Raw genomic sequence first — 13,296 nt, forward strand, 5'->3', positions numbered from 1 at the left:
GCAGGGTATCCACTATTGTAAGAATGTGTGGGGGAGTTGAAGTTGTTGGAATGCTAAGATCGAGAGCGGCTCTCTGGGCCCAAGTGAGGACACCCGATAGCTCCTCTACCATATGCAACTTATTTTGAGGGGTAACCACGTGGGTAGAAGGGGGCGGCTAAGGAACGGTGCTAACTGCTATCAGATTTAGCTTGGGGAAGGTAAACTCATTCTGGCTTTGACTTTGGTTCGAAGCCTGGGATGCACGAAGTTTAGGGCAATCCTTACTGTAGTGATCCTTCGTTTTAGGGCAATGACGGCAGGGAGGGGACCCTTCCGGCAAAGGGCATTTGCTTTGGTAATGACCATATTCCCCGCATCTGTAGCACAAAATGGGCAGATTCAATGGGCGAGTAGAAGGGCGAGGTGGTCCTTGCTCCTGGTGCATGGAGTTGGAGGTGGAGGCATAGAAGCTTTGAGGTGATGAGGGAGCATAGGTATGATAAAAGCTCTGAGACGGAAAAGTACTTTGCATACCTTGCATAGGAGGGGCTGTCAGCAAAGGTGGCATATGGTGTGGATGGCCACAGGGAGAAACCATGTTGGATGCAGGGGCTGGCCCTTGTTGAAGAGTAGGGCCAAGACATTGTTGTATTTGTCGCAATCCCTTGAGGTAGTAGCAGTCCTTGTCCTCATGTCAAGACTTTTCACAGAAGTGGCAATAAACCCGAAGGGGGCATTCGTGTGGAGGGTGCCCTGGAGAGCGGCATGAGCGACACCAAACCATTGCCTTAGTCTCCTGCTGAGACTTGAGCTCTTCTAGCTCACGCTTGATCAGTTCCAATGCCTCGTGATGTGGAGGCTTCTCCTGTCTAAGAGAGAAGGACCTCTCCTCTTGAAGAGCTCGCTATAACTTTAGGGCTTCCAGTTCCCTGCGTAAAGGACTTAAAGGATCAGAAGGACTTTCCAAAAACAATGAGGGGTCTCTACTTGAGGAGAGTTGGTGAACAGCTTCCTAGCTTCCTCTATCCTATTAGCAGCTGCGACAAACTCCTCCGGAGTGCCGTCAGGTCGGAGACTCTCTCAGAGACCAGGGCAAGTGACTAGACCACCTGGCTGTGGACCAGGGACGAAGAAGGACTAGACCAGGACGAGAGCTTGGTTGGACCAGGGTGAGAGAGGACCAGACCAGCAGGCTGCATTGTGCAAGGTGAAATAGGCGAGGCTAGGTAAACCCAGCTAGCTCCTCGATTTGTAACTCAACAGAGAGTGAGACTTCAGTTGAGGTCCCACCGGGCGTGCCAAAAATGAGAGCACCTGTAGCGCGGATAGTGTGTCATGCTCTCTAGAGTGGGTGTCCTCAGTGCAATGTTCGTGACATTTCACTCAAAACAGAATAGAACAAAGGAAACAATAGATAACATCCGATCAACACAAAGACACAGCAGCAGACCATAACATATGGACTCAACTATCTCAAAGAACCGATACAGACTCTGACGTGGCAGCACACTCAGCTCCAGCCCAGAACTCAGAGGTACAATGGGGGTGTCGAGGCTCAGATGTGTAGGGATGGTGCAGACGTGCTGTGTGTATAGACTCGCTACTCTAGACGACTACGCTGGACCATATATAAAGAAGATGATGATCATGATCCAGCAGCTACTACATATATGTCCCGCCATAAAGAGCCACCAACGGCTCATAAATGTCAGCCATCTAAGTCTATCTCCAAACTGAGTGATGGTGGTGACCTAGCCACGATGTCCACTAGACCACCGTCCATATCCTTGCCACGTGTCACTGCCCAGTCCAGAGAGTCCATCCAGTGTGAACCAGACCAGACCAATTGTACTAACTATGTGTCTTGTGAAAGTGACACTGTAGCCTGCTACACCTTCTCATATGGTCGTAACTTTTGGTCTCGTAGGGCATGGCCTTTTGCAGACATTAATGTAACATTTTCATTTCTACTTCAGCCAAGGACTTAGCTAGAATGATACTTGACTTTCATGAAACTCTTTGATGAAATATCATTATCAGCTTCCAGTACCTCTTTATATTTCTTTCGTAGCCAACTTCTTGTCTATGCTCCATTTTCAGACTGTTCATGTAAATAGAAAGAGGAACGTGTTGGCCAGTACCCTTGTCTTGAGATGCAAGATCATTATGTGTTTAATTAGAGGCTTTTGCAAGCTCTTTTGACTCTCTATGGATAGCTCTATGTGACTTGTTGCTTGAGGAGGTTCTTACAGAGAGTAGCACTGCACCTTGTGGAAAGCATAGAGGCAGCAATGCCATTATCAAGGAAATGGAAGCTTTGCTTAAGTAGCCTTCCATGCAGAAGGATGTGGAGGCTTTTGTAGAGTGTTGCATTGCTTGTCAAAAAGTGGAATACATTCACACTATGACTCCGGGATTAGTTCAGCCTCGTCAGACTCTGGGTAGACCTTGCTAAAGAATTAGCAAGACCTTGCTAGAGAATTAGCAAGGATTTTATCTTTGATCTTCCTCAGTCTTTTACAAAGAATGATTGTATCTAGACTATATTCAATCTTATAGTTCAAAGGATGATCACAGCGGGGCAGATGGAGAGACTTTTCTAGTCTAAAACCTTCAAGTATCACAGCATGTGTCAGTGATGAGGATCTGAAGATAGTTTGTCAGGAGAGCAGTTCTTGATAACATGCATACGGCTTTTAAAAAAGTCATCATCGTACCATCCACAAGCACATGGGTATTCTGAGACTTTCTATTCATCTGTCTTGGACCTCTTGAGGGTGTTTTGGTATGTGTACCTTATGTTAGGTACTTATGTTACATACCTGACATACAGTACGCAACATCAATTGGTTGTAAGGTTTTATAATTGCCTAAATGCCCTATGACATCTGAGCATTGGATGATTTTTTTGTGTCCTTTGTGCTGCTGAAAACTAGCAGTGTAAAATGAAATTTTACGGCACCCTAGCCTCAGTCAAAAAGCTCCTAATCAAGCTCACTGTTAGAACACATCATGTTTCTCAAGATTGGTGCATGCTTCCATGCCTCAGGCAGCTGGGAACAGTACTTATGGTAATTGGATGCTAGTCAGACAGGTGCTTATTAGGCACAGGATGTCTCTATGAGAGGGGTTGGATAAACGATAAGACAATGTGGAGGAGTCCCTCTAACCCCAGCTGTTAGATATGTAGTTCATGTTTTCTATCAATGTAAAGTTGAGTCGTAAGGGCATGGCCTTAACTGTAAGAGTTAGGCAGAGCACCCCAGCTGTTAGATATATAGTTCATGTTTTCAATCAATGTAAAGTTGATTCATAAAGGCATGGCCTTAACTGTAAGAGTTATGCAGAGTCTTTGAAGGTAATACAAAGCAGAGTCTCTAAAGGTAATACAAATGAAGGCTTTTTAGTTTTGACATGCATGTAAAAGCTGTATGCTGGATCTCAGAAGTAAACTGAAGTAGGATAGGATAGTGGAATGAAGCACTTTAGATTGCAGCAAGCCCACATATCAGTGCTGTATGATTGTTGGTGTCTTAGTGATATGGACTTTGTTATCCTGCTTAATTGATTCAGTTCTACATTGGAAGGTGATGCATTTCTTGTTCCAAATGGCAGGTCAAATATTAGTTTTGGTTGGCACTCCTCTCAATGATATCTTGCATGTTACCATAGTATCTGTAAGCACTCTCCGACCTTTTTTTTCTGATTAGATAAAGTTTGATATAGTGAGTAGTGGTAAATTTATGTTTCCACTAATTGGAATAATGGTCTCAAGCTTGCGTGAATTTCTCCATAAAGTAAAATGCTTTCTTTGATAACATACAGTGGAGGTATGCACATGTGCTATGTTCCCTAGACATGTGACCCTTGAATTGCAGTTCGCTTCCAGTTATCAGTTTCATGGGTGCGGGCTGCTTCAAAAATCATGTGTATCAAACTTAGGTAATGGGTGTCTTGTAGCTCTTATGCTCTGAAGCTATACTTCTGAAGGTTAGAAAACAGAGTAAGTAGACCCTCTCTTGTGTTCTCCACCTTGAGAATGGTGGAGGATGTGTTCTCATTGTGAGCACCTGAGTGTTTATAAATCAGTTACCAACTTATACAGTCAAACATGAAGGAGTTTTTCTTGTTGGAATGCCTCTCTCGTTTGATTTCTCTTGGTCATGAGTGTTATTCACTTCCAGAAAAATAACGTTTTCTTGGCTTACGTGACACCTAAAGACAATGACTAATTATTACTCGTCTTGATGCTAGTAGAGGGGGTCCCATAGGAATGCCCTTGGTGCCTCTTAGGAGTCATCAGGGGTCATGGAAACATGGCAGTCCCACACTTTTTGCCCCAGATTTTCGATGTGCTTGCCTGCAGCTGGTTTCATCTCAAAATATAGGCAAAAAGCAAAGCAAGAGTTTTTGCATTCATTTCTATTGCTCTGTGCTAGGATTAACTGCCACGACTTGCAGCAGTGTTGGTTTTGGCTGCTTCTATAAACTTTTGTAAACCTTGAACTTGAGTACAGATTCAATGTCAGCAATGACGAGTGGACACTTTAGGAAATTGCACAGTGGATAGGGATAAAAAGGATTTGTTTAGCCTGGATGCGAAGCAACATGAGGCTTCATGTTAAAAGAACATGTAAATTGCACAACAAAATGAAAAGTACCACTCTGTAAAATGTTCTCTGCTCGTAACAGAAAATTGGAAATTTTTAATGTACTTGTTTAATCGGTTTAAATCACAACTTGGTTTATCTTTTAGAGCAGACGGTCATACGCTGTATTTTAGCATTTATGCTGCCAAAGAAACAGATTGAAATAGAAGAAAAACCACAGTTTGTGCTCAGCTTCATTTCAAAAGATCAGGTATGCTCGAGGTCTGTATTTATCTCTCTGAACTGTCTGAACTTAACCCTTGCTTAGCGGGGATTAGGTACCTTCAGGGTGGATTTTGTTTATTATTCCTCCTCGTTTCCAATCTTCTTCTTCAGAAGAAAGTCTTGCTGAATAGACATTTTAAGGGTTGCAGAAGATTTGAGCTAAACAAAAGGGTACATTGTTTTCTCCAGGGACTGTGGTCGGTACTCAAAGAGACATGGGCTGATAAGTGCCTTCAGCTTCTGTCCATATGGTATGAATGTGTTTTGTATGCTAATAACTTTTTTCTTTGTGAGAGAATAATCTTTTGTCCATTAAAAGAAATACTTTAAAAGGCTACACACATATGCCAGCACAAGGTGTGGGTAGCTGGGAGAATCTCCTTTGAGATAACAGTAGCATCCTATTACCCAACAGCTAAAGACCTGGCTCAAATAGGTGGGGGCTCACTGCCCCCCATTTCCCATCAAAAACCAGGAAATGTAGGAGATCAGAGGCACTCTTTTATAGCTTTGCAAGTAAAAGTGCATCTGCTTAGATACACTTGAAAGCCCTCTCACATGAGCAACAGTGGGAAGCCCTTTTCTCTTTTTTTCTTATGTGGCATGAACTCCCGGTTCTACATCGAGGCCTCCCGGAAATCGTGGGGAAAGGTGGTGTTCGTGGTATTATGCAGTTCACCACCTGTCCAGGTGGCTCGGACACACCTCAGTGGTCATGAGGTGGAGTTGGCTGCACTGTGGTGGTAATGACTCTTTCTCATGTATGCGTAAAGTTCTACCATGGTCGTCTTTTCCCGCACTTGGTCTGTGTTACCACGGGTGAACATGTGTGAGCCCTGAGGGTATAAGCGTAATGGCCGAAGTAAAGGTCGGAGAGGGTGAGTGATACCAGTTCTGCAATCATGCCTTTGAAGCAGGTTAAAGTGTGATTATTTCTATTCTGCACAGGTGGGCATTTGCACTTGCAGGTCTGGATCTGACACTCAACTATGGACCAAATCTTATTGAAACCCTTGATTCAGCATCTACATACAATGGACAAGCACTTGCAATAGGGACTGGCTTGTCCATAATAGTAGCATTCAGCTCCGTGCATCTCCGAGAAGCTGTGGCAAAGCTAGGGGGTTTTCTTTACATCGGTGGGTCTTTAGTCTATGGGGTATTGTGTCTTGGGTTTGCTTATAGTCAAACAGTCTGGTTGGCATATGTCCTCTACATCATCATGTTGGGCGTGGAGAAACTCTTGTTATGTTTCCTGTATGCACAATGTGGGAGCCTTGTCAAGAATGATCGATATGCTCTCATGTTCAGCTTCAATTGTGGGTTGAGCCAGGCAGTGCAGGTGGTCGTGCAAGCACTACTTGTAAGTATGTTCTTTGTCCATTTTGCAAGCATGTGCATAGAATAAGGTAGTAACAAGGATTTGTTCCAATCACCATAAATACTAATATGCACACATAGATTTGTAGTCGCTTGCATGAGCATACTTTGTGCAGTCATCCCAAAGCTAACAAGAAAACACTAGTGCTCTCGCATCAGTAATACCTCTGCATGAGTTCTGGCATTATGCACTTAACATACAAAACACCTTTTGAGTTTTCTTTTATTGTATGCGAAAGCCATACCCATGGCTGTATTTGGAGTTGCAGTCTGGAAGGAAAAACAGGCAAATTTCACCTTTCATTTTGAATTCTAATGAACCTTTTTTTCCAATCAACAGGAGATAGCGGGAGTGGATATTGTCGGTCTGTACAAAGCATTTGGATACTACTTCTTAGGGATTGCATTTCTCTTCAGCATTTTGTATGGCATTTACATGTGGAAAGCAAGAAAGGTGGCAATAGTCTCTCTGGAGGAGGAAACGCCAAACCTGAACAAGGCCAACCCTTTTCGTGAGCCCCTCATGGACAGTGAAGTTTCCTCTACACATGATGATTCGTAGTGTCAGCAATTGCTTCTGCAGATCTCTTGGTCCACCCAATAAAAGTAGACAACTATTTGACAGAACATTTATCCGGTTAAGTGCATGTGACATCAAGTATATGTATAGAAGACACTCAACCATGAAGTTTCTACCAAAGACCTAAACACCCACAGGGGTTATGATAACCAATGACATGCTCCACAAAAGGAAAACAAAGCGTCTGGAGACAGATGCAGGCAGTGCATGGAGAGAGAGAGAGAGAGAGAGAGAGAGAGAGAGAGAGAGAGAGAGAGAGAGAGATGATATGAAATGAAATGATATATTAACGTCTTCAAAAGGCCAAAATGACCTATGAGACCAATCTGTTACAACATAGTGAATCTGATGCCATGTCCGGAATCAAAAAGAACTGAAACAAAAAATACTACTACAAACTGGGACTGTATGGATGTGACAGCTAATACAAAAGGTGCCCAGTACAATGTGTAGTACAATGAGAGAAGAAGGCGGGGGGGATATGGTAGAGATCCATCCTCATCTGCACTCTAGATGTCGAGAAAGTATGGCTCGAATCCTGTTGTAGTCTCCGTCGATATTGTGTAGCTCCTCTCCTCAATTGCGGTCGTCGAGATCTCCCTAGCTCCAATGCTCGGTCTATGAGAATGCCAGTAGTGGTAATATGAGTGCAGGCAAGGGCAAAGCTCTACAATGGTGGCTGCTCCTCTGGGTGTCCAATATTTAGTGTAAAGAAATATGCAATCTGTCTCTGAGACTGTCTCTCTCCAACTCTCCTCAGTAAAGTGTCTCTATGCCACCAAACTAAGAAAATCTGGGCTCGCTACTCCTGTTCACGTGCCCCTGCCCCCCCCCCCCCCCCCCCTCGCTGCCCCCGTCAGCCCTTGAACGCGGCAGCCCAGCCCGCCCGTCCCCCTGCTGCGCGTACCCGCCTGCTGCCCCCTTTTCTCGCTGCCCCCAGCCCGCCCGCTGTCTCCCTTTCACGCCCCCATCCACCCCCCCCGCCGTCTTCTTTTTTCCCTGAAGCCTCCTGCAATTGGCTCTTGTAGCACTGTCTCTTTGGGCAGTGCTCGGCGCGCTTGGTTGCAGAGTCTCTCCACCGCCCGTTTCTTCGCCACAGCAGTAGACATAGATGGAGGCTCCAGCTCCGCCACAGAGGGACTCGTCCGAAGCCCCCTCGCCCAACCCCTCTGAGTCCATTATTCGACTTGCTCTTTCGTAGACAGAGCAAGCGAGCCTAGCCGCAGAGGTAGAGCGCTTGCAGGCGACTTCTACCATCTGCAAGATTCTCGGCACCCGACCTAGCAGAGGAGAACTGCGTGACCTTCTCCAGGCCCGCCTTCTCGCAGAGGTGGGCAAGATCTTGGACGTACAGATACTCGGACGAGGTTACTATCAGATCGAGTTTAAGACCTCCGAGATGGCGTCCAAGGTCATCGCCATGAGTCCACTGACCATCCGAGCAGCACGAGCCCACTTTCGACAGTGGAGACATGGTTTCGACCCTGCTTCGGATGTTCTAGTAGAGGAGGCAGACATCCCTATCTCTGTCTGCTTTCCGGGTTGCGGAGGGAGTACTTACCACTTTTTTCCAGGATCGGCTCAGCCATTGGGACTGTCCTGGAGACACCTCGCATGGCAGCCTCAGTAGCTACCAAGGCGGCTGGCATTCCCTCAGTTCGCGTTTTGGTCAGAGACACTCACACGCTCCCGAAGGTTATTCTTCTGCCTCGGGTGAGTGGGGGTTGGTTTAGATAGAGTGTGGAGTATTCGGGCCTCCGGAACCAGTGCTTCATTTGTCGACAGATGGGCCATCTAGCGAAGGCCTGTCCACGGAGGAGGCCTCAACCTACACCATAGCCTCAGCCCCAGCCTGCAAGGGTTGGCCAACAGACACAGATAGAGACACAACGCACACATGCAGAGCCACCCTCTGAGGCTGGGGCTCCAGCGGAGGAGGGATGGCAGCGGGCCCGTGGTAAACGATGACAGGGGCCACAGCGACAGCCTGGCACTCAGAGTGGTCCTCAGGCGCCTACTCAGCAGCAGTAGGTTCCCACGGGGAACCGGTTTGGTCCTCTTGAGCAGGATGAGGTCTCTGCTCCAGCCCCCACCCCAGCTTCACCCTCGACAGCCCCTCCCCCCCCCCAGAGTTCCCCCCTCTTCCTCATCCTCTTCCCCGCCTCCTACTCCCGCCACCTCTTCCCTCCGCCCCTCTACCTCTGCTGCTCCCTCCCGCCTCTCTTCTCCACCGCTCCCCCCAGCTCCTTCTCCCCTCCCTCCTGTTTCAGTTCCACAGTCGACCCAAGGGGCAGGGCCTTCTCCGGCTGCTAGGAGATCTCTTGGCAGCGCCTTTGCCACGAGTCGCTTAGCGAGAGAGGGACAACCTTTCTTGCGGCCCCCTCTGCAGGTACAGACGTCTCCCCTTGCAGCTATCCCTCGTGGTCTGACGAGCATTGACATCCGGCGCCGATGGGACTTCTTCGACTACAACTTCACTCGTTTTCTCGGCGACCCCTCAGCAATCCATGAGGCAGCCTGCTTCAGGGTCCATGTTCTATTCCTTGCAGCTAGGGGGACAGAGGCCTTGGACACGGCAGTTGGCTTCTCCTTTCCCCTTTGCGGCAGGGACCAGACAGAGTGGGCTCTCAACTCAGTGTTGGGATGGCTGCACACACAGGTCCTAGAGTTCTCTCACCACATGGGAGAACTAGGAGTTACAGACATGCTTCAGACTTTGTGGCCATTGGCCAAGTTTGTGGTGACACCTACAGATTTAGCAGGATGTAGACACATTGTGGTTTACTTATTTGCCGATACACAGTGCTTGCCATGCTATGTATACATTCATGAGGACTCCTGGACAGAGGAGGTTGCTTTACGTACAGCTCGCTCTGCTTGGCTTGGGCCAGACACTCGTTGCAGTCACGCCTATCTAGAGGACACTAGGATGCGGATTACTCCCCATCCAAGCCAACCTCGAAGATAGCCCGTCTAGCTGCTGCAGTAGCATCTGTTCTCTCTTGCTCCCCATGAGGATCGTCTCATGGAATGTGCAGGGACTAGGTGGGTCCCAATTTCAGCGTCAGCGGGGCTGACTGCGTCAGGAGCTTCAGCGCTACCTTGTGGGAGGAGAGATTGATCTCCTTATGCTTCAGGAGCACCATCTGTGTGAGAGCCGCATTAGACGTTGTGGTCAGCTCTTGCGTGGACGATATAATACTTTTTGGTCAGGTGCTTTTGGACCTGGAGCCATCCAGGGTGGGGTATGTATGACTATTGCGGACTCTTTGCAGCAGGCCATTGTGGGCAGAGGGATTATTGTGCCAGGTAGGGCTCAGTGGATTACTATGCAGGTTCAGGGTTTCCTAGTGGGATTCTTGAACATCTATGCGCCCAATGTGGCGAGTGCTCAAGCAGAGTTTTGGTCACAGATAGTTGATTCTATGCCGCAAGCAGAACACTGGTGCATAGGAGGGGACTTTAACATGTTGAAGGACCCTTCTGACAGGATTGGTGGTGGCCATGCTATTGTGCATGGAGTTGAGTTGGCAGCTTGGGAGAGGTTTTGTATGACTCTGAGGGTCTCGGATGTTTGACAGCACTCTGGTTTTGTGAGGCCCCCAGACAGCCTTGCCTTCTCTCGTTCGGACCGCAGAGTGGGAGGAGTGAATCTATCGCGGATAGATCGCTTCTACACTAGTGACCATTTCAGTGACTTGGGAGGGACAATGGGCATTCTGGCAGGGACCTCCTTCTCGGACCATGCACCAGTGATCCTCACAGTGGCAGATAGACAGAGGAGTGGGAGCACGATGCTTCGCATCCTAGAGAAGGTCTTGTTGGACTCAGCACTCAGAGAGCGGGTAGAGGCTCTCTGGACAGAGAGCTTGGATAGGCAGGATTCTCCTGCTGACAAAGTAGCCTCAGGCCTAGCTTAGATTAGCCGTTTTTTTCTCTAGGAGTCTCTGGCTCGCTGGGCTGCAGCGCGAGAGGAGGAGCAGCGTCTCGGACGGGGCATTGCTTCGTTACAAAGGATGCAAGAGCAGCATCCAGAGAGTCCTTGGTTGGAGGAGCAGCTAGAGCAGGCTTGACAGGAGCTTGTTAGCACAGAGGAGAGGCGATATGAGTTTGCTTTCCACCGACAAGCATCTCAGTGGACCCAGGTGGGCGACAGAGTGACTAGTGCTTTCTTTGAGGCAGTGGGACCTCGGCACTCGCATGCCAAGGTCAGTCAGTTGAGGAGGCCCGACGGGTCAATTGCTTCTGAGCCCGAGAATATGCGTGTAGTTGCTACTGACTTTTACCGTGAGTTATTGTCTGCAGAGTCCCAGCCAGAGCGTCAGGATGCCTTGTCTTGGTGATTGAGGAGATGCGTCAGAGGCTTGAGCTGCCACTACAGCTTGAGGAGCTACACAGGGCTCTTAGGGCCCTCCCCCGTGGTAGCTGTCCAGGTGAGGATGGGCTGACTCCCAGTTTTTTCTTGGAGTACTGGGACCTGCTTGGCCCAGATCTCTGTAGTGCTTTTCAGTACATTTTGCACACAGGAGTGATGCCTGACAGCATGAGTGAGGGCCTGATCTACCTCATTCCCAAGGAGGGTGGCTCCTTGGATGAGATTTGACAGTGGCGCCCCATCACCATCCTCAACTCAGCCTACAAAATTCTTGCCAAGGCTCTAAGTTTGAGGATTCAGCCACTTCTAGAGAGCCTTATACATGGGACTCAGATAGGTTTTGTCAAGGAATACAGTATCCTTGACAACATCTTTACTTTTTGGGAGGCTTCTGCCTTAGCACGGCTCCGTGGTGAGGACCTAGTGATTTTTCTTCTCGATTTTGAGAAGGCATACGACAGAGTTGATTAGGACTTTCTAGAGGGCACTCTACGCAGGATGGGCTTCTCAGGTGCTTGGATCAGAGGGGTGTCATCTTTGTACAGACAGGCTCACAGTCAGGTACTTTTGGCAGGAGGTAGAGGTGATCGCTTCATGCTCACACATTCGGTCAGACAGGGCTGTCCTCTTGCCTCCGTCCTCTTTCTGTTCTATGCGGAGGCGATGAGCAGGTTTTTGGTGTCGCAGCAGGTTGGTCTACGGGGCTTAGCACTCCCTATTCGTGGAGAGGAGCTACTGGACGCTGAGTTTGCCGACGACTCAGCCTTGTACTTAAATGGCCAGGAGGCCAACCTTCACAGGTGTGAGCAGGCTCTGGAGATGTTCTGTTGTGCATCGGGCGCGCTGATCAACTGGAGAAAGACAATGGCTTTCTCGGGTTGGTAGTGCTCCTATGCCCGATTGGACGCCGGGAGAGGGTTTTAGGTGGATTCCCCCAGGGACTGCAGTTCGGTACTTGGGCTGTCAGGTTGGTTTGGACTTGTCTCCCGAGCAGCAGATTGCTCCCCTTCTCCTGTCTATCAGGAGAAAGTTGTTACATTGGAGCTCAGCACGACTTTCTTTGGCTGGCAGAGTAGTAGTTGCCAACCAGGTGTTGTTGGCGACTATGTGGTACATCACTTCTTGTTGGATCTTCTCGAGTTCTTGTATCAGCCAGGTAGAGAGGCTGATCAAGAACTTCTTTTGGTCAGGACGTGACACTCAGATAGCCCGAGCCAAAGTGGCTTGGCAGGTCATCACTCTTCCTTGTTCACAGGGAGGGCTTGGGATCATTGACCCAGCACAGCAGAGCAGAGCCCTTCTTGGGAAGTTCATCGTTAGAGGACTTCTTCCAGGTGAGGATCCCTGGAAGGAGTTCTTGCTACAGTGGCTTCGTGCTAGGGTGCCTCAGGTAGGAGGCCCTTGGCAACCTTCGACCAGATGGATCTTTACAGAGATGCGCAGAGTTGGTTTGAGCAGGAGACTAGAGAACCGCTTCGCTGTGAGTTTGCTTCGATCTTGGGAGCTCTTGCGGCGAGGCCTGGAGCAGAGACAGCCTACTTGCACGGAGGAGCGTCTACAGCAGCCCCTTGTGTGGAACCCCATGGTTAGCACTCAGAGAGGCCATTTGGTTGGTAGTCGACCTCATGTTTCTTGGGGTCCCATGGCAGCGGGTCCAGCGCGCTCTTTAGGTGACTGGTTAGAGTTCATAGGTTTGTCAAAGGAGGTGCAGGGTTTCTAGCTACAGGGCATGAGAGGGGTGCTGAGCATGTGCCAGGACATCTCAGAGTCAGTTCCAGCTAAGTGGCTCACGCCTCTCGAACCAGTAGCACCCAGGTGGATGGGAGCCTTCACACGACTGGAGTTTCTCATCTCAGTCAGGGCCTGCTCAGAGACTATTCCATCCCTTTTCTTCGAGCTTCAGGGTGGGGGACGCCTTCAGCGAGTTGCAGTAGAGGCCCCGCAGGTGGCAGAGTGCTGTTTTCAAAGGATCCGAGTAGTGGGCATCTGTGGGAGGACTTGTGTCATAAATCCTGACCCAACAGCTCTTGAGACTGGACACTGGAGGCTGTGGGCTTGGGAGTGTTGTCCACTGGCACGAGTACAGTGGGATCCTGGTGAGTGGC

The 13,296-nt window shown here is 48.7% G+C and overlaps 1 protein-coding gene across 8 annotated transcripts in view; it reads left to right on the top strand.

Annotated features, from left to right (window-relative positions):
* Positions 1 to 7,019, top strand: part of LOC147457837 (uncharacterized) — a 117,824-nt gene extending 110,805 nt beyond the window's left edge. For all 8 annotated transcript variants that reach the window (XM_086512624.1, XM_086512623.1, XM_086512628.1 and 5 more), the window contains 5 exons: positions 3,598 to 3,659; positions 4,744 to 4,842; positions 5,046 to 5,107; positions 5,805 to 6,219; positions 6,577 to 7,019. In XM_086512624.1, the coding sequence (XP_086368750.1) occupies positions 3,598 to 3,659; positions 4,744 to 4,842; positions 5,046 to 5,107; positions 5,805 to 6,219; positions 6,577 to 6,798 (860 nt within the window). In that variant the 3' untranslated portion in view covers positions 6,799 to 7,019. The remainder of the gene's footprint in view (positions 1 to 3,597; positions 3,660 to 4,743; positions 4,843 to 5,045; positions 5,108 to 5,804; positions 6,220 to 6,576) is intronic.
* Positions 7,020 to 13,296: the final 6,277 nt, after the last annotated feature.

The sequence above is a fragment of the Adiantum capillus-veneris genome, chromosome 5 (genome assembly GCF_014529385.1).
Source record: "Adiantum capillus-veneris isolate H3 chromosome 5, ASM1452938v2, whole genome shotgun sequence".
Lineage (NCBI taxonomy): Eukaryota > Viridiplantae > Streptophyta > Polypodiopsida > Polypodiales > Pteridaceae > Adiantum > Adiantum capillus-veneris.